The following is a 25952-nucleotide window of genomic DNA, read 5'->3' on the forward strand; positions in this document are numbered from 1 at the left end:
AAAGTAATTGCCAAACCTTAAACTCCCCTTTTTCTACATATAAGACAGCCCTAAGGTATGTCCTGAGTAACCCATAGGGCAGGGTGCTGTGTAGGTAAAAGGCAGGACATGTACTTATGTGTTTTACATGTCCTGGTAGTGAAAAACTCCTAAATTTGTTTTGCACTGCTGTGTGGCCTGCTCCTTTTATAGGATAGCATTAGGGCTACTCTCATATACTTTTAAGTGGTAGATGCTGATCTGAAAGGAGTAGCCAGGTCATATTTAGTATGGCCAGAATGGTAATAGAAAATCCTGCTTACTGGTGAAGCAGGACATTGATCAGCCCATCACCAGCGAGGAACTGATCGTGGCAATCCATACCCCCATAAAATCTTGAATTCTGCTGGAAGCGATGGCTTCCCTGCAGAGTTTTATTGTAAATATGCCAATACCCTGGTGGATAAACTTCTGGAGATGTATAAGGAATCTTTGCACTCCGGCCAACTTCCCCCTACAATGTGTGAAATCCTCATAATCATGGTTCCCAAATCAGGTAAGGATCCCCTCACGCCATTCGCATATCGGCCAATATCATTGTTGAACATTGATGTTAAATTGTTGAGTGGTGTCCTAGCCTCTCGCCTTCTTTCACAAATGTTCTCCTTGGTACATGTTGACCAATCAGGGTTTATCCCTAAACTCAGTGCCCGGCATAATCTACGCTGCTTGGCTCCTGCCTGTCAGTCCACACAGCCCCATCATGAGGAGATGGCTCTAGAATTCCTGGATATAACCCAAGCCTTTGATTCCCTGCCCTGGCAGTATTTTTGGCAGGTAATGAGGAAATGTGGTTTTGGCCCAGTATACGTAGGTTGGGTCCAGCTCCTCTGTACGGACTCTTGTGCCCAGTTAAACGGCCCAGTAGTTTCGTCAGTTTTTACTCTCGGTGCGGATAAAAGGCAAGGCTGCCCCCTCTCGCCCTTGCTTTTTGCGCTGGTCGTGGAGCCATTGGCAGAGTGCTTTGGTCAAACACTACATCCCTGGGCATTCCGGCTAGGGAGACCGATCATGGGGTCTCCCTGTATGCCAGTGATGCTCTGGTAACCTTCGTAACCCGTCGGTATCGGTGCCCCTTCTTATGTTGGCGCTGCGAGATTTAGAGAGAATCTCAGCCTTGAAAGTTCATCCCTCTAAATCTAGATTGTACCCTCTGGGTTCCTGGTCCAGTTGAGCCCACAAGACTCTCCCTCAACCAGTGATTCCCTGGGATACCCCTGACGTGCGATACCTGGGTATCCACCTGACCCCCCCCCCCCCGTGCAATCCTTTCATGAAAGTAATATGGGGGGGGGGGGGTAATTTCAGGGCTCTTGGCCTCCCTGAGATGCTGCTGTGCGCTTCTTTATCTCCTAAGGGCAGACTTGCTATCACAAAGATGATCATGCTCCCTGGTCTTTGTACACCTCACAAAACTCATTGTATACGATACCGAAGCAATACTGTAAGAACATTGACAGCATCATCATCGATGTGATAGGGGCCGGCAAGCGGCACTGGGTCAGCCTACCGACCCTTCGACGTACCTGGGAGAAGGGGCGACCGGAAGTACCGAATACAGAACTGGACTGATCGGCAGCACATCTACAACATGGGGTGCATTGGCTCCCCCCAGAGGGTTCCGGGGAGAAGCCCCCACTGAGCGGTTCGCGCATCTGGACTCCCACCAAACACCCCTTGGTTGATACCCGAGTGGAGGGTTTATGTCACCAGAGGTATCCGCTCGCCCCAGATGTGCCCATCTGCCCTCTACAGCCGCCCGCCACATTGCAGGGTCTGTGTGTGCATCGGTGGAGGATGGGCGACTGAGCTACCCTGGGGGGTCTGTACCCGGGGGGCCTTTCACCCCAGTGAGAGGGGGATCTGTACCCGAAGGGCCGTTTCACCCCAGTGAGAGAGGTCTGTACCCGGGGGGCCGTTTCACCCCAATGAGAGGGGTCTGTACCCGGGGGGCCGTTTCACCCCAATGAGAGGGGGATCTGTACCCGAAGGGCCGTTTCACCCCAGTGAGAGAGGGGTCTGCACCCGGGGGGCCGTTTCACCCCAGTGAGAGAGGGATCTCTACCCGGGGGGCCTTTCACCCCAGTGGGAGAGGGGTCTGTACCCGGGGGGCCGTTTCACTCCAATGAGAGAGGGGTCTGCACCCGGGGGGCTGTTTCACCCCAATGAGAGAGGGGTCTGCACCCGAAGGGCCGTTTCACCCCAGTGAGAGGGGGATCTGTACCCGGGGGGCCGTTTCACCCCAATGAGAGAGGGATCTCCACCCGGGGGGCCTTTCACCCCAGTGAGAGAGGGATCTGTACCCGGGGGGCCGTTTCACCCCAGTGAGAGGGGGATCTGTACCCGGGGGGCCGTTTCACCCCAGTGGGAGAGGGGTCTGTACCCGGGGGGCCGTTTCACTCCAATGAGAGAGGGGGATCTGTACCCGGGGGGCCTTTCACCCCAGTGAGAGGGGTCTGTACCCGGGGGGCCGTTTCACCCCAGTGAGAGAGGGATCTCTACCCGGGGGGCCTTTCACCCCAGTGAGAGGGGGACCTGTACCCGGGGGGCCGTTTCACCCCAGTGAGAGAGGGACCTGTACCCGGGGGGCCGTTTCACCCCAGTGAAAGGGGTCTGTACCCGGGGGGCCGTTTCACCCCAGTGAGAGAGGGATCTCTACCCGGGGGGCCTTTCACCCCAGTGGGAGAGGGGTCTGTACCCGGGGGGCCGTTTCACTCCAATGAGAGAGGGGGATCTGTACCCGGGGGGCCTTTCACCCCAGTGAGAGAGGGGTCTGCACCCGAAGGGCCGTTTCACCCCAATGAGAGAGGGGTCTGCACCCGGGGGGCCGTTTCACCCCAATGAGAGAGGGGTCTGCACCCGAAGGGCCGTTTCACCCCAGTGAGAGGGGGATCTGTACCCGGGGGGCCGTTTCACCCCAGTGAGAGGGGTCTGTACCCGGGGGGCCGTTTCACCCCAGTGAGAGAGGGATCTGTACCCGGGGGGCCGTTTCACCCCAGTGAGAGAGGGACCTGTACCCGGGGGGCCGTTTCACCCCAATGAGAGGGGGATCTGTACCCGAAGGGCCGTTTCACCCCAGTGAGAGGGGGATCTGTACCCGGGGGGCCGTTTCACCCCAGTGAGAGAGGGATCTGTACCCGGGGGGCCGTTTCACCCCAGTGAGAGAGGGACCTGTACCCGGGGGGCCGTTTCACCCCAATGAGAGGGGGATCTGTACCCGAAGGGCCGTTTCACCCCAGTGAGAGGGGGATCTGTACCCGGGGGGCCGTTTCACCCCAGTGAGAGAGGGATCTGTACCCGGGGGGCCGTTTCACCCCAGTGAGAGAGGGGTCTGCACCCGGGGGGCCGTTTCACCCCAGTGAGAGAGGGACCTGTACCCGGGGGGCCGTTTCACCCCAATGAGAGGGGGATCTGTACCCGAAGGGCCGTTTCACCCCAGTGAGAGGGGGATCTGTACCCGGGGGGCCGTTTCACCCCAGTGAGAGAGGGATCTGTACCCGGGGGGCCGTTTCACCCCAGTGTGAGAGGGGTCTGCACCCGGGGGGCCGTTTCACCCCAGTGAGAGAGGGGTCTGTACCCGGGGGGCCGTTTCACCCCAGTGAGAGAGGGGTCTGTACCCGGGGGGCCGTTTCACCCCAGTGAGAGAGGGGTCTGTACCCGGGGGGCCGTTTCACCCCAGTGAGAGAGGGGTCTGTACCCGGGGGGCCGTCTATCTCTACCCGGGGGGCCTTTCACCCCAGTGGGAGAGGGGTCTGCACCCGGGGGGCCGTTTCACCCCAGTGAGAGAGGGGTCTGTACCCGGGGGGGCGTTTCACCCCAATGAGAGATGCGTTCACCACTTAGGACAGGGACAACTCCTTTAATATAGCAACATTAACGCGATGACGAGGGGGCTTTGCCTACTTGTATCACTTGCTCCCCTAACCTCTGTCACGCTGTCCACTCTCCAGCAGGAGGTCAGCGTCTTGTTGCCCATGTATATGGCGCATTGCGCGCTGACCGGCCTGGGGTCCCCTGGAGGTCCAGGCTCGCTGGGAGGCGACTCCAGGTCCCCTGAGACACACTTGGAGGGGGGCGCTTAGCCAGCTCCGGTGCATGTTTCAAGCTAACACAATATAATGTTATACATCAGACATACCTCACCCCAACGTCATGACCTGCAATATATATCACCCCTCCAGATGCCTCCCTCGCTGCATACACATGACATGGGATTGTGCGCAGCTGTCCCGTACTGGGGGGCACTCCCACACATCAGTGGGGCCTCCAGGTGCCCCCGCAGCTCTCAGCACTGCACCTGATATCGGGCCTCATCGCTGCTCCCGGGGAAAGCTTAGCAGGACATGTATCCTCCTTTGGTTGACGCTGGTGAACGCCGCTTTCCTCGGAGCATCCTAAACATACTGCGGGGCTCAGAGATGCGCACGATGGGCAGAGGCGGAGGAACTCCGTGTGAAACATGTGCGCACTGATACCAAAGAGGCTGATGACCCTGGAGCGTGGGCAGCCGTGCCAAGGCTCTCAGGCCACAGGCAGGCGACCCCCACTAACCTACACACAGATGACTGACTGCCGTAGTTAGGAAGGATCCATATAGCGTTTCTCACACTCTTTAGGGTCTGTCACCCCCATTCTTTTTTTGTCGATTTGATATTCGCATACACACCACGTAACACAGACGCATACATTGTGGGTAGGAGGGAGGGACGGGGACTTCTCACGTTTAGTTCTTTGTCCTTGTTTCCTTTTCCTTTTCTGTTTTATAGTAATCATTTCCATCTCAGCTTGACAGGTGCACAATGTAGATCAGTGCACACCCTGGACCATAAATGTGTACTGTCCACCAGTTGTATTCAAAGAGATATTGTATACTTGGAAAATGCTTAAATAAAATCTATTTTATAAAAAAATCAATTAATGTGGAACCATCAACAAGAGGGGGAGGTCACAGACCTTTAAATCTATCAGTAAAATAATCCAGTCCAATAGATGTGTATTGTTGAGCGAGTCTTTATATGATGGATATTCCAGAACCCCATGGAGGGATCCCTCATGATCTACCTCTGAGGACTTCCCACTTCACTGGTCCATCAGGAACAAGCACCACATCACAAAACAGAGGGAATCATGTGGGGTTCTGTGCTTCACAGTCAATAGTGCAAGACATCCAGAGAGGAGGGACACAAGCTTTGTGTTTAGAAATGCATGGAACCCTAGATAACATCACCATCCCAGGTCATTAGGGCGCCCACGAAGGCCCTGACTCCTGCCTCGAGGCATAGCTCTCTCTCATGTACACAGCCTGCCCACATTCAGTGTGATGGAGCAGACCGACCACTCCTGACATCAGTTGTAATGGTAGGGAACAATGATTGAACGTAAATGTCAGTGACATTTGGTGATGATAGCTGGTTCGCCAATCCCATTGAGGCTTTTCTAGGGTTAACATGACTGGTACTGGAGGCCCCCTAGTCCATTCCTGACATATAGACTTTGAAGGAGGCCCATGAATCAGCACTTTTTGGAATCCCTTAGAAAGGTAGCTTTCAGGAAGGTTTTCTGCTGCAACTTTTTATTTTCACGCATGAGGCTCCTGCATCTCAAGAAAGTAATTTCTTCCACAAGGAGCACACTTCTTCCCATAACTGCAGTTTCTGATTTTGTATTAGTGCGTGCTTAACTTGTCATTTCACTATGCTTTGTAAATGTGGCTCAGAAATCCAGTAGTGGAAGTTCCTTGAGGTCTGCTGGTGCCCGAATCTCTTCTAACTCGCCTTCTTCCTCAGGTGAAAAACCTCAGACCATAACACGGCATGGAAAGTTTATACGAGTGGAGAACCAGGACTTTGCGACCGTGATTGTGAACTGTGAGGAGAACAGCTGCTATGTTGCCCTTGGAGATCGGACAGCTGTCCTGGCCAAACCCCAAGGAGTGTACGAGGTAAGGGCCGCTCATCCGAAAGTGGACGGAATGTCTGCCCACCCTGGATCCAATTGGTTGAGAGTCTTCTCCAGTGATGTATGTTGTGATCACTCTGAAGAACATACAGTTTGTGTAGCAGGTGTTAGCGAGGGGTGGGATAAGTGGAGATGGAGGGTTTACCAGTGCAGTATTGCATAGTGAGACACACCTGGTTTGGTTCTCACCATGTACCATTTGTCAAATTTGACCACTAAGTAGACACTCATGTTTGATAGTTGTCTTAGGGACCTGAGGTCAGGGAATGGAAATGTGTGCCAATGCCTGTTACTACCCAAGAAGGTCAACAGTGGAGGATATCAGTCTTCCGAGCACGTGTTCACACCCTTCACTCCTGAGCACGCTGCCTTCCCGCCCTGCCGAGCACGTGTTCACACCCTTCCCTCCTGAGCACGCTGCCTTCCCGCCCTGCCGAGCACGTGTTCACACCCTTCCCTCCTGAGCACGCTGCCTTCCCGCCCTGCCGAGCACGTGTTCACACCCTTCCCTCCTGAGCACGCTGCCTTCCCGCCCTGCCGAGCACGTGTTCACACCCTTCCCTCCTAAGCACGCTGCCTTCCCGCCCTGCCGAGCACGTGTTCACACCCTTCCCTCCTAAGCACGCTGCCTTCCCGCCCTGCCGAGCACGTGTTCACACCCTTCCCTCCTGAGCCAGCTGCCTTCCCGCCCTGCCGAGCACGTGTTCACACCCTTCAATCCTGAGCCAGCTGCCTTCCCGCCCTGCCGACCACGTGTTCACACCCTTCCCTCCTGAGCCAGCTGCCTTCCCGCCCTGCCGAGCACATGTTCACACCCTTCCCTCCTAAGCACGCTGCCTTCCCGCCCTGCCGAGCACGTGTTCACACCCTTCCCTCCTGAGCATGCTGCCTTCCCGCCCTGCCGAGCACGTGTTCACAGCCTTCCCTCCTAAGCACGCTGCCTTCCCGCCCTGCCGAGCACGTGTTCACACCCTACCCTCCTGAGCCAGCTGCCATCCCGCCCTGCCGAGCACATGTTCACACCCTTCCCTCCTAAGCACGCTGCCTTCCCGCCCTGCCGAGCACGTGTTCACACCCTTCCCTCCTGAGCCAGCTGCCTTCCCGCCCTGCCGAGCACATGTTCACAGCCTTCCCTCCTAAGCACGCTGCCTTCCCGCCCTGCCGAGCACGTGTTCACACCCTTCCCTCCTGAGCACCCATTCTGCACTCATCTCCACCCAGGGCGGCCGTTGACTCTGTCACTGCTTGTAACATTTGTCTACACAGTTGTATCGATTTTTGTTCACTGCCTTCAAACTGTGTAACAGGAAGTGACATCATACCAGAACCGAAACTGAAAATATTACAACAGTACAAGTAAATGTATTATTTTTATCTTTAGCAGAATGGAAAAGAAAGTATGAGTGTCATCTTTGCACTTTTGCTGCTGTAACACATCTGAACGGTACCTCTCGCCCCCTGTCTTGCGGTGCGCCACTGGTGCTACTTCCAGTTTCACGAGTTCACAAAATGGAGGAGAAGAAAGTCAGGAAGAATTTATTAAAAAACAACTATTGCTCCTCACTGATGGTGAAGGTGTTCTCTTTCTAATATTTAGTAGGGTCTCGTTATATCTAAGAATGTGGCTTTAGGGGAGACACTTCTGGCAGCACAGTGGCTCGAGATGTCCCAGCTACAGTGTGGCGGTATTGAGTGACGGACCTTCGTGGTGGGGATTCTTCGATGGAGAGGTCTGCTGGTCTTCTGGCAGCTCTCTGATCCCCCAAGAGCTCCCGCTGCCTGTTGGGCCGCTGTGTAGGTCGGAGGGCTTGCTCTCGACATCACCCCATTAGTAATTCACCATCGAGTGAAGTGTGCCTAGGCATACAAACATCCAGCCTTGGTCCTGGAGCTCTGGTGCGCGGGGTGGCGAGGCGTGTGGAGCAGAAGCTCAGGTTCACGGTATCTGAGGTTGTGATTGCTGCAGGAGGGCGGGTGGGTTACAGACACAGCACCCCATGAAGAGCTAACCTCATTAGTGGGGTTCAAAACCCAGCTTCAGCACCTCACAAACCCTTTGCTTCTGGTTTATCTCTTCTCTCTGGTGCTTAGAATATAGATGTTCAGGATGCTTTCTAGTCCAGCACTGTCCTTTGTAGGTCTGGCTGGACAGTGCAGCTGTCTGGATGACCTTCTCTTACTAACTCTTTAAGCTATACATAGATGAATGTTGCTCTTGTTCTCTCACTCCACCTCCCGGCGGGGCTTCCACTGGAATAGCTGCTGGGATATTTTACTTCTTAAAGTCCATGACACTGCTTACCATGTTGAGTTCTTTGTCTCCTTTATGCATTTTATAAAGAAAGCAACCCTTCTTTGCTCTGTTTTCACAGCAATGGAAAAAGCAATAAACAGAGTCTGTGAACGGCTGTGTTCACATGCGCTGCCCCATCAAGGCCAGACCTGGTGGGTTTGCAGTGCTTGTTGTTCTAGAGTCAGAGCCACATGTCCCCCACGTTACTACTCCTGCAGCACGTCCCACATCTTGGGTGCTGCTGTCAGAATGGCAATGTCCTGTGCGGCTGCTTGAAGCTTTAATCCCAGGTAGACTGAGGTTCTGGAGGTCGGCGTCCCTTGGTTTGGGCGCACACTCCCTTCACCTTTCTCTGCAGTCTTGATGATGACAGAGTGACCCCCTCTCTGGCTTGGAAAGTCCCAGAGGAACAAAAACTACTGTTCAGTTTGGACTCCAGACCATCCAGAACATCGCTGCAAGACTCCGACCTCCCACACCTCTCCCACATCACCCCGCACCTCGGGAAGCTTCACTGGCTCCACGTCCACAAGCGCAGTCAATGCCAACCTCTCACACATACAAAGCCCTTCCTCACAGGAGCGGAATACCTGAACAGCTGCATACACTTTCATCAACCCACCGACAGCTACGCTCTGCCTCGCTCGCACATACTCCCCGCATCTGCAAAAACTGAGGATCTCTCATTCTCCTACATCGCACCCAAGACATGGAACAACCTCCCTCTATACATCAGAGCCTTCTCTTCCATTCTTGTGTTCAGCAAGAAGCTGAAGAAATAGCTCTTCATAGAAGCACCTTGGGGACCAAAAACCTATGCACATGCCCAAGCGCCTGGATACCCATCTTGGGTGATTAGTGTGCTATACAAATCAACATAACATTACATAACATTTCAGCTCCAGGGTTACTTGGCAGGGTGTCTGCTCCAGATGTGGTGGGCTGGCCCTCAAAGCAGCCAGGCTGTGCCCGAAGGGTCTGTATACAGCCCAGTGTGTCGGCTGTGTGTGGACCCGCTAGGTCCGTTTCTTACTGTGCATTTTCCTGATATAACCACAAACATGTGACCTGCAGCATGCTCACACCCGTGCAGTCTTCCGTCCCTTGCAAACCACACATACGCCATGTCCTTGCAAGTTCAAAGCTGCTTCAATTTCAAAATGTAGGTCACTTTTTTAGCTCTATGATTCGCCAGTAGGGGGCTTTCACTTTGGTGTAAGTCCTATCTTCTGTCCCACTCTAACCTTGGAAAATGTCAGCCTGGGAGCAGCGCCTTTCATGTCTGTTCTCGGTGACAGCGGGCACATGACAGAAGACAATGCCGGCAGTGGTGGCATGGGGGCACACATTCACACACCCACCATTCACAAGCACACACCGATCCACACTCACAATCATTCATACATGCATGCACACACCCAGATATTAACAAACAAGTACGTCCTGGGCCGTGGCGGAGACGGCAGGTGCAGGTGGCTGTAGGACGGAAAGTAAATGGCACTGGAAGGGGCTGGGTGCTTTAGGGGAGGGAAGGAAAACTAGAAGAACCTCCCTCCTGCTCTCATTGGCTGACCTTGTCATGGGCTGATCAATCAGGGGAGGACTTCCTAAATTCATCACAAAGTGGAATGCAGCAGTGAGAGTTGCTGACCCCACTGCACTCTGTGATGAGGCATCACTGATAGACAATCAGCCCTCAACGTTTCAGAAGTGCCATGGTCTGAGTCTATCAGTGGTACCCCCCCTCATCATGGGAGGAAGCTCTCACAAGACTGTCCTGAGCTGATGAGGCCATGCCCACAGGGCTGTGAAACCTTCAGCAGTCACAGCTTGGTCCAGGTTTCCACATGCAAGCATGTAAATCGCCTGCCTCTGACATGGTTACTGTCTGTCAGTCTGACCTCTGCTCAGCCTCACAGACACTCATACTACTTTACAGGATGCAGGGGGCGGAGCCTTTCCGCCCATAATGATGGCCCACCCCTTTCAAAAAGTGTAAGTAATAAATTGAGTATTAAAGGTGTGGCATAGCCGGCGGGCAGCAGGCCCCTGGTAGTTTGTTTGCACAGTGTGATGGTGCGAAGTCCTTTCTCTTGCACTGCCTGATGGAGGGCAGCATAATACCCATGATCCTTTGCTACACTTTTGGATGCTCACGAAAGATTTTATTCAGTTACTGCCAGTTACCGAAGACCTTCTTACATATAATCTGTTTTCCCTCTGCCCTCCTGCTTGTTCCCTGCAGGTGTTCCCCGCGGGCTGTGGGCGCCTCTCCATTGACCACATGGGCTCTGCCACCTACTTCTCTGTGCCAAGCCGGTCTGCCCAAGTGCCACCACCTGATGACCAACAGGAGCTGCCCACAGGATGCTACAGTATGAGACACACTGCGGATGTAGTCTGTGAGGTCATGGACTCGGAGGGAAACCTCTTCCAGGTAAGACAGAGGCGAGGTGACCCCAGCGGACCATAGAGGACAGAAGACTTAGTAAAGCAGGAAAGCGCCACATGTACTCACTCACTGTCCCGGCTGTTTCAAGGGTAACCCTCTGTAACTCTTAGGACAGTATCAGTGCAGATCCCTTGCAGGAGGAATACAAATCAGTGTTTTTGAAATTCAAAAGTGTCTCCTAACAGTAAAGATATAACTTGGGTTTTTTCACAGTCCGGTCAGTCGGAGAAAGGAGCACTAGCGCTCAGTAGAGAACTGTACTAGGCACTGAGGACCTTATGAGACAGTATATTTCTTAACAACCCGTAGGCGAGCCTCAGAGTCTGGTGCTGATGTACTTCATCGTAAAGGTCTGGTTTAGTATAGTGTGGTATGCCATGGATAAGTTATGGAATAGTATGCCCTTCAGTGATGTGGCATTGAGTGGTATCTAATGGTATTCTATGGGATTGTGTGCTCTGATAGTTTGTATGGTGTAGATGGTAAAGTATGGTAACGATGGCTTTGGTATGGTTTATGGTTTATGGTATGTTATGCCACCGTATGGTATGTTGCATGGTCTGGTACGGTGCAGGCAATGATATGGTCTGGCCTGTGATGTTACGGTATTGTGTGATATAGCACAGCATGACGTGCATGCTATGTATGTGTCGTATTTGTTGAAGACAACAAAACAGCCTATAAGGTCAAACATCCATTTAATGCAAAGGCATTTTATTAATGCAGTTAGATAATGCAAGGCCGTGGCCGTTTCAATGGAGCAGAGCTTCACCCTCGAACATCAGGAACATCTAATGCTAAAATACATACAGTTTCTTGTTAGATTCATACAGTGTTTCTCAGTGCAGTTGTAAGGTGGAACCACGCATGCCTAAAGAACTCAGTCTGAAACACGTGTCTTTACCACGCATGCCTTAACAATGAATTTCGTGGTAACACCATGGTTGGTAAAATAATATGTGTGGTAAATTCCCTCGTCCTGCTCCCTAACACCTGATACACTAGCCCTGCATTCCACCCGCCCTTAAAACTACCCCTTCCCCTCCTCCCTGAGGCCACCCCAACCCCAGCCACCCGCCCTGAGCCCTAAAACTGACCCACACTCCTTAAAATTGCCCTCTTTCCCCCGCCCTCAACCCTAAAATCTGCCCCCTGCCCTTAAAACTACCCGACCTCCCCCACCCTGAGCCTTAAAACTGACCCCACCGTTAAAACTCCCCCGAACCCTAAAACTGACCCCACCCTTAAAACCCCACCCCACCAAACCCTCCCACTGCCCCACTTATCTCTCCCGATCCTTATTGTTCCTGATCATCCCATCCACACATCTAGACCACTCTCTGCCTTAACCCCGCTTATATGCGGTTAAGGCATATGCGCGGTTAAGGCATATGCACGGTTAAGGCATATGCGCGGTTAAGGCATATGCGCGGTTAAGGCATATGCGCGGTTAAGGCATATGCGCGGTTAAGGCATATGCGCGGTTAAGGCATATGCGCGGTTAAGGCATAGGCGCGGTTAAGGCATAGGCTCGGTTAAGGCATAGGCTCGGTTAAGGCATATGCGCGGTTAAGGCATATGCGCGGTTAAGGCATAGGCTCGGTTAAGGCATAGGCTCGGTTAAGGCATAGGCTCGGTTAAGGCATATGCGTGGTTAAGCATATGCGCGGTTAAGGCATATGCGCGGTTAAGGCATATGCGTGGTTAAGCATATGCGCGGTTAAGGCATATGCGTGGTTAAGGCATATGCGTGGTTAAGCATATGCGCGGTTAAGACATAGGCTCGGTTAAGGCATAGGCTCGGTTAAGGCATAGGCGCGGTTAAGGCATAGGCTCGGTTAAGGCATAGGCGCGGTTAAGGCATAGGCGCGGTTAAGGCATAGGCTCGGTTAAGGCATAGGCTCGGTTAAGGCATAGGCGCGGTTAAGGCATAGGCGCGGTTAAGGCATAGGCTCGGTTAAGGCATAGGCTCGGTTAAGGCATAGGCTCGGTTAAGGCATATGCGCGGTTAAGGCATAGGCTTGGTTAAGGCATATGCGCGGTTAAGGCATATGCGCGGTTAAGGCATAGGCTTGGTTAAGGCATAGGCTTGGTTAAGGCATAGGCTCGGTTAAGGCATATGCGCGGTTAAGGCATAGGCGCGGTTAAGGCATAGGCGCGGTTAAGGCATAGGCGCGGTTAAGGCATAGGCGCGGTTAAGGCATAGGCGCGGTTAAGGCATAGGCTCGGTTAAGGCATAGGCTCGGTTAAGGCATAGGCTCGGTTAAGGCATAGGCGCGGTTAAGGCATATGCGCGGTTAAGGCATATGCGTGGTTAAGGCATAGGCTCGGTTAAGGCATAGGCTCGGTTAAGGCATAGGCGCGGTTAAGGCATAGGCGCGGTTAAGGCATAGGCGCGGTTAAGGCATATGCGCGGTTAAGGCATATGCGCGGTTAAGGCATAGGCGCGGTTAAGGCATAGGCGCGGTTAAGGCATAGGCGCGGTTAAGGCATAGGCTCGGTTAAGGCATAGGCTCGGTTAAGGCATATGCGCGGTTAAGGCATATGCGCGGTTAAGGCATAGGCTCGGTTAAGGCATAGGCTCGGTTAAGGCATAGGCGTGGTTAAGGCATAGGCGTGGTTAAGGCATAGGCGTGGTTAAGGCATATGCGCGGTTAAGGCATATGCGTGGTTAAGCATATGCGCGGTTAAGGCATATGCGTGGTTAAGGCATATGCGTGGTTAAGCATATGCGCGGTTAAGACAGGCTCGGTTAAGGCATAGGCTCGGTTAAGGCATAGGCTCGGTTAAGGCATAGGCTCGGTTAAGGCATAGGCTCGGTTAAGGCATAGGCGCGGTTAAGGCATAGGCTCGGTTAAGGCATAGGCACGGTTAAGGCATATGCGCGGTTAAGGCATATGCGCGGTTAAGGCATAGGCGCGGTTAAGGCATAGGCGCGGTTAAGGCATAGGCGCGGTTAAGGCATAGGCGCGGTTAAGGCATAGGCTCGGTTAAGGCATAGGCGCGGTTAAGGCATAGGCGCGGTTAAGGCATAGGCGCGGTTAAGGCATAGGCTCGGTTAAGGCATAGGCTCGGTTAAGGCATATGCGCGGTTAAGGCATAGGCTCGGTTAAGGCATAGGCTCGGTTAAGGCATAGGCTCGGTTAAGGCATAGGCGCGGTTAAGGCATAGGCGCGGTTAAGGCATAGGCTTGGTTAAGGCATAGGCGCGGTTAAGGCATAGGCGCGGTTAAGGCATATGCGCGGTTAAGGCATAGGCTCGGTTAAGGCATAGGCTCGGTTAAGGCATATGCGCGGTTAAGGCATAGGCTCGGTTAAGGCATAGGCTCGGTTAAGGCATAGGCTCGGTTAAGGCATAGGCTCGGTTAAGGCATAGGCGCGGTTAAGGCATAGGCTTGGTTAAGGCATAGGCTTGGTTAAGGCATAGGCTCGGTTAAGGCATAGGCTCGGTTAAGGCATAGGCTCGGTTAAGGCATAGGCTCGGTTAAGGCATAGGCGCGGTTAAGGCATAGGCGCGGTTAAGGCATAGGCGCGGTTAAGGCATATGCGCGGTTAAGGCATAGGCTCGGTTAAGGCATAGGCTCGGTTAAGGCATAGGCTCGGTTAAGGCATAGGCTCGGTTAAGGCATAGGCGCGGTTAAGGCATAGGCGCGGTTAAGGCATAGGCTTGGTTAAGGCATAGGCGCGGTTAAGGCATATGCGCGGTTAAGGCATAGGCTCGGTTAAGGCATATGCGCGGTTAAGGCAGACTCCAGGCAGAGTCGTGGTTCAGGCACGCATTGTTCAACTTGCAGGGAAACGGCACGCATGACTCAGCCCGCGTTGCAAAGGACAATACAAATGAATGGATGCGGAAAGACGTGACATAAGTGAAAGTAACTGATGGCTACTAATGAGCAGGTACCAGGATCTTCTTGTGGGAAGGAGCGGGAGGGTCCTTGACCTGGAGATGCGGTTAGCACCCGCAAGAACTGAGCCTGCTACTTTCTGAAGCCTTCGCCTTGGCGTATCATCTTCAGACCGGGCTACCCGACGCCAGCACAGGTCGCTAATGCTGAATTGTACCACATGGAGCTACCTCACGGCAACGGCTGATAAAATACGAGCAAATGTCAAATACTATAAAGATTTGACTAGTCTTCAAGCTGGTATAACACAACATAGTTAATGATCAATAAAATGCGACAGTGTACGGTAAATCACTCAAGAACATTGGCATGCTCATAGTAAACGTGTGTTGAGGCTTGTACATATGGAAAACCACTTTGTGTAAAGGTGTGGTATGGTCTGGTGCTGCATGTTACATATGACATGGTGCGGTATGGCATGATCTGGCCCAAAATACACCTTTAACAGTTCACCCCAATCTGGCCTCCGATCACTGCAAGGCCAAAAGCAGTAGATGCTCTACTGATTACTGCAGAAAAAAAGATTTAGACTCTGGTCATGGCTTCCCACTTGTGCCCCATATTAGGCTCACTCGGGCTAGTAACTTTTATTTGAATAGACTTTGCGGAGATGCCTCTGCATTCACCAGCTCAGAGAAAAGTGTTGCTAGTAATGGGGCCTTAGATGCTGCAACCCTTCCTCAGGCCGGAGGAAGAGAGAAGCCTGCGGCCATGAGTTGAAAGAAATGAAAACCAAGGGCCAGATGTATCATGAAGGCCTTTTGCGATTCGGAAATAGCGAGTTTTAAGAAATCGCTATTTCCGACTCGCAAAATGCCATGTATCACATTTGCGAAACGGTAATAGCGATTTCTTAAAAATCGCAAATGCTATTACCGAATCGCAAATTGCGATCCCGGCCCCATTCGCACCTACGGGCCTGTTGGCCCATATCTGCTTTTTTTTTGCATTTCCAAAATTCCGATTTCTTAAATAGAAATCGCAATTTTGGAAATGCAAAAGCCCAGGGTGCTGGGGGCCTAAGGCCCCCTCTGCTGCACCCCAAAATTATTTTTTTCACCATGTAAGGTGCACACATGCAAGTTTTAAAAATGCATTTTACATGTATTTTTTAAATTTGTACATGGTTACCACCAGGTTGAACCTGGTGGTAAATAGCGATTCCTAAAAGCCCAAACCGCATTTAGGAATTGCTTCTTACATGTGCTAAGTAATCGCAAATAAGGAATCCTTATCTGCGATTTCTTATTTAGAGAGTCACAATTTGCGACTCTCTAAACAGGGTCGCAATTTTAAGGAATCGCTATTTTAGCGATTCCTTAAAATTGCGTTCAGAATGTCTTTCACACATTATGAAATGGCATTTTGCATTTGCAAACGGGCATTTGCACCATTTGCGAATGCAAAATGCTTTCATGCATCTGGCCCCAAATTAGCTAAAGGGGAAAGAGGCGCAAGCCATGACCAAGAAGACAAAGAGCAAGTCCCTTTGGCTGAGGCTGCGAAGAGGATCCTCTGAGGAGCCCTGGGTTCCTTGTGTCCCAGCTGGCCACAACCACTCCAAGATGTTTTACCCCATCAGGGTTGAGGATCTGCAGATGTGTGTTCCAGGAGTGTACTGAGCATGCCCAAGATCAGAGGAATGCCCTTATCTGCCTACATCAAGCCACACAGAGACACAGAATGTTTCCTCTTCTCCCACAAGCTTGAACCATCTTCCTAGCACGCACCGTTCTAAAGAGCTACGTTTAAAGTCACAGTTCGCCACTGACCCTAAATGCCTACTGCCAGTGCCTACTGGCCAAAGCTTTTGACATGTAGGTACCCACAAGTCCAGTGAGGGCACTTCTTGATGAATACAGCTATCTCAGGGGCACAGAGCCCCAAAGATTGGTTTCCAATGATGCTTTGATGTGTAGGACCTCACGATCTCACACAGGGTTCTCCTAGCCAGTTGAGCCCCTAACTGGTCTCTTCTCCCATAGACTATGCCCTATGTTCCACGAGTTCTCGTCATCAGGACTTTGTGAACTGGCTGCTGGAACCCTGAACTTGTTTGTGTGGTTACTTTACTGTTTTTTGGACCTTCGGTTTCGTTGAACTCTTCTTCCTTGCACCAGCGCTGCCAAGAAACCAGGGCAGCTGCATCAAAGCATTGATTAGTTAGTATCAGAGGCTAATTTTGGGGCAACTGTGTGGCAAATACTTTATTTACATTGGTCAGGAATGAAGAAGCATCTTCAGGTCCAAAGATTCCCCTGTAGCCTTTGCTCACCCTCAGTCCCAGGGTCCCCTGACTGCCCTTGGGCCCTGAAGCAACTACCCATTCATATGAATCCATATAGATCCTGAATTTCCACTGACCAGCACAACCCCAGAAAGTTTAGAAGGTGCTGATGAAAGATTTGTTGCCCACAGAGGTGTCCCCCTCTGTGCGCATTGTGTGTTGCTGTCATTTTGTGGCGACACGCAAGAAGAATTTGTAGGACATTTGAAGATGCATCTCTGGTTGATGTTCTTCATTGTGCTGACCATGGCCAGCTACTGTGTTTGAAAAGATTCTCCTCAGAAACTTCTACAGGTTTGCGCCTTTGAGCATTAATTAGAATCTAAGAGCCTAATTTAGTTCTTGGCAGACGAGTTGGCCCGTCACAACCGTGACAGATATCCTGTCCACCGGAATATAACTCCCATTATATCCTATTGGATTAATATTTCGGCGGACGGGCTGTCCGTCACCTTTGTGACAGAGTAACCCGTCCGCAGTTCTAAATCAGGCCCTAAATCTGTCCTTGTTTCAGGAGGTTCAGTGTCGTCTCAATGCCCAGCCTGCCACGGCCGTGCTTCAAGCGTAAACCTCCCACTAGACGCTGGGCTTCGTCTTCCAACACATTTAGAATGAGCCTCCATGAAGGCATCAAACTGATGATCACATTAACTCTGCACCGAGCCTTGGACCCATGTAGTCTCTTCCAGTTCTGATGGACTTTCTTTTCATTCCTTAGGTCATGGTTGATGGGGCGGTGTCTGTTGTGGTTCCGGGCTCTGAACCTGGTGAAGAGGAGGAGATGGAGATAGAGACACTTGACAAGGATGGTGGCATCTCCCAGCTAAGTGTCACAAGAATCTATTCTCCTGTGAAATACTACAATCACTTCCCCAGGTAAACGGTGCAACATATAATAGACGTGTGACGTAGAGAACATTGTAAAATGTGATTTCCAGATCCTACAGGCCCATTGGTCCACTCATTATCAAAGACAAGCCCATGTATGGGCAAGTAAAACTCCTTGCGCCATGATTCATACCTTAATGCCAATCACTCAAGCATGCGTGGCGACTAAGGTGGTGCAAACTTTTAATTCCACCGGCAAAGTTCCCCAAAGGTGGACTTGGTGAACTAAGGTTCAAAGTGTGACACCTTCTAAAAATTTCATCTGTGGGCTACATGTTCAGCTGAAAGTGTTTCCTTTTTAGAGAAATTGTTCCTCTGTTCACAAATCTGACTTCTCAATCAGAAACTGCCTTTTGAACCTGTAAAGAAACCGTCCCAGGTGCAGAGCTTCCACCTCCCAGGCTTACCCTACCTTGACCCCTGGCAGGTCCTTGTTCCCGTACAAGCTGCTCACCTCAGTTAGTTTTCTCTTTCACGCCAAATGGTGAAGTCTTCATCATGCTCCACACTCACACGGGTCTGGCTGTTTCAACCACACTGGATTGTTTTCTTGCTTCAGTTCACACAGGTTTAGGCGCTACACATATTTGACCTCCAGCTCTATAACCTTTATGCGTTTGCCTCTACCACTCAGGTTGGTGGTTAGATGTGTCCTCTGCAGCACACAGTTGGTATCCGGTGATTCTCCCATGTCCTTAGATCTGTATTTTGTTTTCGCCTCCATTGACATTAAGGAATCACTTCTAGAAGAGGAAGGGTACCAGATGTGTACTGCAGGAGGAAGGGTACCAGATGGGTACTGCAGGAGGAAGGGTACCAGATGTGTACTGCAGGAGGAAGGGTACCAGATGGGTACTGCAGGAGGAAGGGTACCAGATGGGTACTGCAGGAGGAAGGGTACCAGCTGTGTACCCCGTATACCCTATATCTGAAAGTAAAGATACCTCGCTGGGGCAGAGTACAGATCTGGGACCCACAGTAGCCAAAGCTTAGTGAACTGGACAAAAGCCCATCCTCTGTTCCGGGACCTTGCTTATGTCATTCTCATAGGAGACTTGGGTATCATGCCAGTGTGAGTAACCCCCAGGAACATCAAACCTCCATGTGCAATGACCATTTACTTCTCAGAATAGAATGGTCTCCTATTGCTGGGTGTGAGGTGTTGTGTGCTCGGACAGGCACTCTGTCTTCTGAAAGTCTTAATCATCTGTGGCGTACCCGTGATGTGACATGTCTGTACCTGAGACCGGAGTGCATCTCCATAATCTGAGGCATGCCTAAGATTAGAGTGCATCTTCGTAACATGAGATCGGAGTGCATCCCTGTGACCTGAGATCGGAGTGCATCCCTGTGACCTGAGATCGGAGTGCATCCCTGTGACCTGAGATCGGAGTGCATCCCTGTGACCTGAGATCGGAGTGCATCCCTGTGACCTGAGATCGGAGTGCATCCCTGTGACCTGAGATCGGAGTGCATCCCTGTGACCTGAGATCGGAGTGCATCCCTGTGACCTGAGATCGGAGTGCATCCCTGTGACCTGAGATCGGAGTGCATCCCTGTGACCTGAGATCGGAGTGCATCCCTGTAACCTGAGATCGGAGTGCATCCCTGTAACCTGAGATCGGAGTGCATCTCCGTAACCTGAGACCGGAGTGCATCTCCGTAACCTGAGACCGGAGTGCATCTCCGTAACCTGAGACCGGAGTGCATCTCCGTAACCTGAGACCGGAGTGCATCTCCGTAACCTGAGACCGGAGTGCATCTCCGTAACCTGAGACCGGAGTGCATCTCTTTAACCTGAGACCGGAGTGCATCTCTTTAACCTGAGATCGGAGTGCATCGGAGTGCATCTCTTTAACCTGAGATCGGAGTGCATCTCTTTAACCTGAGATCGGAGTGCATCTCTTTAACCTGAGATCGGAGTGCATCTCTTTAACCTGAGATCGGAGTGCATCTCTTTAACCTGAGACCGGAGTGCATCTCCGTAACCTGAGACCGGAGTGCATCTCCGTAACCTGAGACCGGAGTGCATCTCCGTAACTTGAGACCGGAGTGCATCTCCGTAACCTGAGACCGGAGTGCATCTCCGTAACCTGAGACCGGAGTGCATCTCCGTAACCTGAGACCGGAGTGCATCTCTTTAACCTGAGACCGGAGTGCATCTCTTTAACCTGAGATCGGAGTGCATCTCTTTAACCTGAGATCGGAGTGCATCTCTTTAACCTGAGATCGGAGTGCATCTCTGTAACCTGAGATCGGAGTGCATCTCTGTGCATCTCTGTAACCTGAGATCGGAGTGCATCTCTGTAACCTGAGATCGGAGTGCATCTCTGTAACCTGAGATCGGAGTGCATCTCTGTAACCTGAGATCGGAGTGCATCTCTGTAACCTGAGATCGGAGTGCATCTCTGTAACCTGAGATCGGAGTGCATCTCTGTAATGCATCTCTGTAACCTGAGATCGGAGTGCATCTCTGTAACCTGAGATCGGAGTGCATCTCTGTAACCTGAGATCGGAGTGCATCTCTGTAACCTGAGATCGGAGTGCATCTCTGTAACCTGAGATCGGAGTGCATCTCTGTAACCTGAGATCGGAGTGCATCTCTGTAACCTGAGATCGGAGTGCATCTCTGTAACCTGAGATCGGAGTGCATCTCTGTAACCTGAGATCGGAGTGCATCTCTGTAACCTGAGATCGGAGTGCATCTCTGTAACCTGAGATCGGAGTGCATCTCTGTAACCTGAGATCGGAGTGCATCTCTGTAACCTGAGATCGGAGTGCATCTCTTTAACCTGAGATCGGAGTGCATCTCTGTAACCTGAGATCGGAGTGCATCTCTGTAACCTGAGATCGGAGAGCATCTCTGTAACCTGAGATCGGAGTGCATCTCTGTAACCTGAGATCGGAGTGCATCTCTGTAACCTGAGATCGGAGTGCATCTCTGTAACCTGAGATCGGAGTGCATCTCTGTAACCTGAGACTGAAGTGCATCTCTGTAACCTGAGACTGGAGTGCATCTCTGTAACCTGAGACTGGAGTGTATCTCTGTAACCTGAGATCGGAGTGCATCTCTTTAACCTGAGATCGGAGTGCATCTCTTTAACCTGAGATCGGAGTGCATCTCTTTAACCTGAGATCGGAGTGCATCTCTGTAACCTGAGATCGGAGTGCATCTCTGTAACCTGAGATCGGAGTGCATCTCTGTAACCTGAGATCGGAGTGCATCTCTGTAACCTGAGATCGGAGTGCATCTCTGTAACCTGAGATCGGAGTGCATCTCTGTAACCTGAGACTGGAGTGCATCTCTGTAACCTGAGACTGGAGTGTATCTCTGTAACCTGAGACTGGAGTGTATCTCTGTAACCTGAGACTGGAGTGCATCTCTGCAACCTCAGATTGGAGTGCATCTCTGCAACCTCAGATTGGAGTGCATCTCTGCAACCTCAGATTGGAGTGCATCTCTGTAACCTGAGATCAGAGAACATCTCCGTAACCTGAGATAAGAGTGCATCTCCGTAACCTGAGATCAGAGTGCACCACTGTAACCTGAGATCGGAGTGCATCTTTGTAGGAATATGTCTCCCTGTTGCAGTTACCCCCCTCTTTTTGCCTGATACTGTTGCTGACTTGACTGAGAAGTGTGCTGGGACCCTGCTAACCAGGCCCCAGTGCCAGTGTTCTTTCACAAAAAATGTACCATTGCTCAACAATTGGCACATCCCTGGCACACAGATAAGTCCTTTGTAAAAGGTACCAGTGGTACCAAGAGCCCTGTGACCAGGAAAGCTCTCTAAGGGCTGCAGCATGTGTTGTGCCCCCCTTAAGGAACCCTCCCCTAACACATGCACACTGCCATTGCAGATTGTGTGTGTTGGTGGGGAGAAAAAGGCAAAGTCGACATGGCATCCCCCTCAGGGTGCCATGCACACAAAATACTGCCTGTGTCATAGGTAAGTCATCCCTCTAGCAGGCCTTACAGCCCTAAGGCAGGGTGCACTATACCACAGGTGAGGGCATAGCTGCATGAGCAATATGCCCCTACAGTATCTAAGTCTATTCTTAGACATTGTAAGTACAGTGTGGCCATAATAAGTATATGGTCTGGGAGTTTGTCAAAAACGAACTCCACAGCTCCATAATGGCTACACTGAATACTGGGAAGTTTGGTATCAAACTTCTCCGAATAATAAACCCACACTGATGCCAGTGTTGGATTTATTAAAGAAATGCACACAGAGGGCATCTTAGAGATGCCCCCTGTATTTGACCCAATCCTTCAGTGCAGGACTGACTGGTCTGTGCCATCCTGCTGCTGAGAGACAAGTTTCTGACCCCCTCGGGTGAGAACCTTTTTGCTCTCTGAGGCCAGAAACAAAGCCTTCACTGGGTGGAGATGCTTAACACCTCCCCCCTACATGAACTGTAACACCTAGCAGTGAGCCTCAAAGGCTCAGGCTTCGTGTTACAATGCCCCAGGGCACTCCAGCAAGTGGATATTCCCGCCCCCTGGACACAGCCCCCACTTTTGGTGGCAAGTCCAGGGGAGATAATGAGAAAACCAAGGAGGAGTAACCCACCAGTCAGGACAGCCCCTAAGGTGTCCTGAGCTGAGGTGACCCCTGCCTTTAGAAATCCTCCATCTTGATTTTGGAGGATTCCCCCAATAGGAATAGGGATGTGCCCCTCTCCCCACAGGGAGGAGGCACAAAGAGGGTGTAGCCACCCTCAAGGACATGTAGCCATAGGCTACTGCCCCCCAGACCTAAACACACTCCTACATTGAGTATTTAGGGACGACCCAGAACCCAGGAAATCAGATTCCTGCAACCTGAAGAAAGAAGAAGGACTGCTGACCTACAAGCCTGCAGAGAAGGAGGAAGACAACAACTAATTTTGCCCCAGCCCTACCGGCCTGTCCCCAACTTCGAAAACCTGCTCCAGCGACGCGTCCGACAGGGACCAGCGACCTCTGAAGCCTCAGAGGACTGCCCTGGACTACAGGACCAAGAAACAAAATGCACAATGGGGTAACCCCAAAGAGAAATATAAAGAACACCAGGTGTATAATTCACATACAATGGTTGTACAATTCAGTCCATGATGCAACCAGTATTTCTTCAGATTAATGAATTCAGTACAATTTGACTGGTCCAAAGTTTATTGCGCATGAGTAATCAGCAATCCACAGAATAATGAATTCCAGGTTTCAAGCCAATTTCTGATTCAAGCCAACACGTGTTTCGTCTTTGGGAATAATTTACATCCCTACACGACTTCTTCAGGGCTAGAAATCACAAACAACACACATGAGTAATGACCAATATGCTCAATCGTCATATTTACACCAAATTTGTGTCCACAAACCCAAAGGAAGGTAGATATTGGAAAGTGCACCCCAAGCATAGTAAGATAAAATTGAATAGAATAAGGCTACCCTCACAAAGAATCCACATGCCAATGTCCACAATCTTTAGACAGATAGAGGGAACTTATGTGTAACAGATACAAAACCACACATTAAGCCCATTGCTTAGATCAACAAACATGCAAACCACAGTGCTACCCCAAAAGGGAGGAAAAAGCAAAAAGCAAAAAAAACAAACAACATACTATACACATTATAAAACACAATACCTTACCAATCCAATATTGTTCAACACACTAAATAGTAGTGTCAGGATAATCCAAGACCAACATATTATAATGTGGGATTTCTCCGAATAAAAAATCAAATACACTGTCAATAAGAAAAAGGTAAATATCACTAATAAGTAGGGGTACCACATGTTCACCCCCAAGTTAAGGCAACTTATCCTCATATATGTCTTCACCATATTCGAAGTAGCCTTGTACACATAAGTACCATAACCAAATAAATGTAAGAACATTCATGCCTTTCAAAGTAATTATTGATCCTAACTCTGTCCCCCACAATAGTATTCGTTGTAATATAAAAAGTTAAAAACAAACAGGGTAACATGCCTGCACCCACAAAGCCTCACTCACCGGTTATTATTATGTTTTAGTCCCAGAAAACAGTCCGCGGTGTCTCCGCATTCAAACGCTTAGCGAGTACGCTAGCGCCGCGTATCTTAACCCGGAAGTTAAATATACTTCCGGGTTAATTTCTCACAGTCTAATGACAAGAGAATAGAAATAGAAAACGGACACGCGATCCGTTCGGTAAATAACTATGCGTATAGCTGACGAAAACATAAATTACAGATTAAATCAAACAACCGTAATTGCATAACTATTATATTAATCCAAAACGGAAGTAAAGTGAACCTTTAAATTGGACCCAACTGTATCATATTGTCAAATATTTCTAACTTTAAATGCACTTTGGTAACTCTCGCCAGATCAAAGCTATAAATTACCGCACCATATAATAACAGGAGCATAAGGAATAGAGAAAGGTATAATAAGATCCCCAATATTATTTTAGTTAAAGACGTTTGAGAATCTTGGCAAAAAACTCGTAAACACAGATAGGACATATTAAATTTAGAGAGGATTGTATCTAGGTACAATCTTCCAAGCACATATATCAGATTAACATGATTAATGACATTGATAAATACATGGTGATACACATGAAGAACTGAAATTAGTCCCCCAGAAAAAATTCCAGTTCCCTATCGGTATTTAAACCAGTTTCTACAGCTCTAAGTCTCATGATCCATAGTGCTGCTTGTCTGCGTAAACGTAATTCCCTATTACCACCCCTTCGGTCACGGGGGATATATTCAAGTCCAAAAAATTCAAAACTTTTGTGAGTTGATTGTGCAACACAGGAAACCATATGTGCAACCAGGGGGTATCTCATATCTTCATTCTTAAGTGCCCGCATATGTTCTCCTATTCTAATTTTAAGTGGTCGTATAGTACTACCAACATAAATTTTGGAGCACTTACATCGTATAATGTAGACAACATAATTAGAATTGCAATCCATGGTAGAACGAATTGAGTATAATTTACCCACATGAGAGTATTCCTTAAGCTTATGACAAGCCCAGCGACCGACTCCACATGAACCACATTAAGAGAAGCCAACCCATCTTTGGGATAACCAAGTTTTATTAGAGGAGATGGTGGTAAAGCTAGGACTTAAAAAAGTTCTGAGGGTTTTGCCTCTGCGAAAAGATGTCAATACTTGTTCTGATACAATATCCTTGAGTGATGCATCCTGCAAAAGTAAATTCCAGTGTTTGATGATGAATTTTCTTAGTATCAAGGACGCATCATTATGATCAGTAATGAGCCTTACTACATTAGATGCGGATAAAGTCTCCTTACGTTCTTTAAGTTTTAATGTTACACTTCTATCTAAATATTTTGCTTTGTGTCGTGCTTTCTTTAGAATTTTTCTTGAGTAGCCACGAGTTGCAAATCTCATCTCCATGTCATTTATTTGGGAAAAAAATTCATCGTCTATACTACAGTTGCGTCGTGCTCTCAAGAACTCACCAAACGGGATTGATGCAACTTGATGTCTGGGATGAGCACTTTTGGCATGTAAGATGGAATTACAAGCAGTTGTTTTTCGGAAGAGTCGACTGTGAATTTTGTGATCAACAATAAAAAGTTCAACATCTAAGAATTCAATCTTCACATCACTACATTGATATGTGAATCTAACATTCATATGGTTAGAGTTTATAAAATTACAAAATTCTACAAGTTTTTCTTTACCACCAGTCCAAATCATTAGACAGTCGTCTATGTAGCGACCCCAGAAAAGAATAAACGTTTGCCAGGCAATAGCACCAGGACCCCAAATCCATGTGTGTTCAAACCATCCCATAAATAAATTCGCATAGGATGGAGAGAACTTGGAGCCCATGGCTACACCTTGTTTTTGTCGGAACCACAAATTATTAAACAAAAAGAAGTTATTCTTAGTGATCAGATTGATCATATCTAGTATCATTTTAGTATGGTCCCAGAGATCTGCTGATCTTTTGTTAAGAAAATATTCTAAAGCTGCTAAGCCTAAATCATGATTGATACACGTATACAGTGATACAACATCTAAAGTTACCAGAAGCATGTTACTGTCCCACTCCACATCACTTAAAATACTCAGAATATGTGTGGTATCTCGAATATAGGAGGGAAGATT

General features: G+C 49.9%; 1 protein-coding gene across 5 annotated transcripts in view; it reads left to right on the top strand.

Moving 5' to 3' along the window:
• The window catches only part of SPAG17 (sperm associated antigen 17), a 720739-nt gene that overhangs the window by 460983 nt on the left and 233804 nt on the right, over positions 1–25952 (top strand). For all 5 annotated transcript variants that reach the window (XM_069203004.1, XM_069203006.1, XM_069203008.1 and 2 more), the window contains 3 exons: positions 5826–5980; positions 10536–10727; positions 17655–17812. In XM_069203004.1, the coding sequence (XP_069059105.1) occupies positions 5826–5980; positions 10536–10727; positions 17655–17812 (505 nt within the window). The remainder of the gene's footprint in view (positions 1–5825; positions 5981–10535; positions 10728–17654; positions 17813–25952) is intronic.

This window comes from Pleurodeles waltl, chromosome 8 (assembly GCF_031143425.1).
Source record: "Pleurodeles waltl isolate 20211129_DDA chromosome 8, aPleWal1.hap1.20221129, whole genome shotgun sequence".
NCBI lineage: Eukaryota > Metazoa > Chordata > Amphibia > Caudata > Salamandridae > Pleurodeles > Pleurodeles waltl.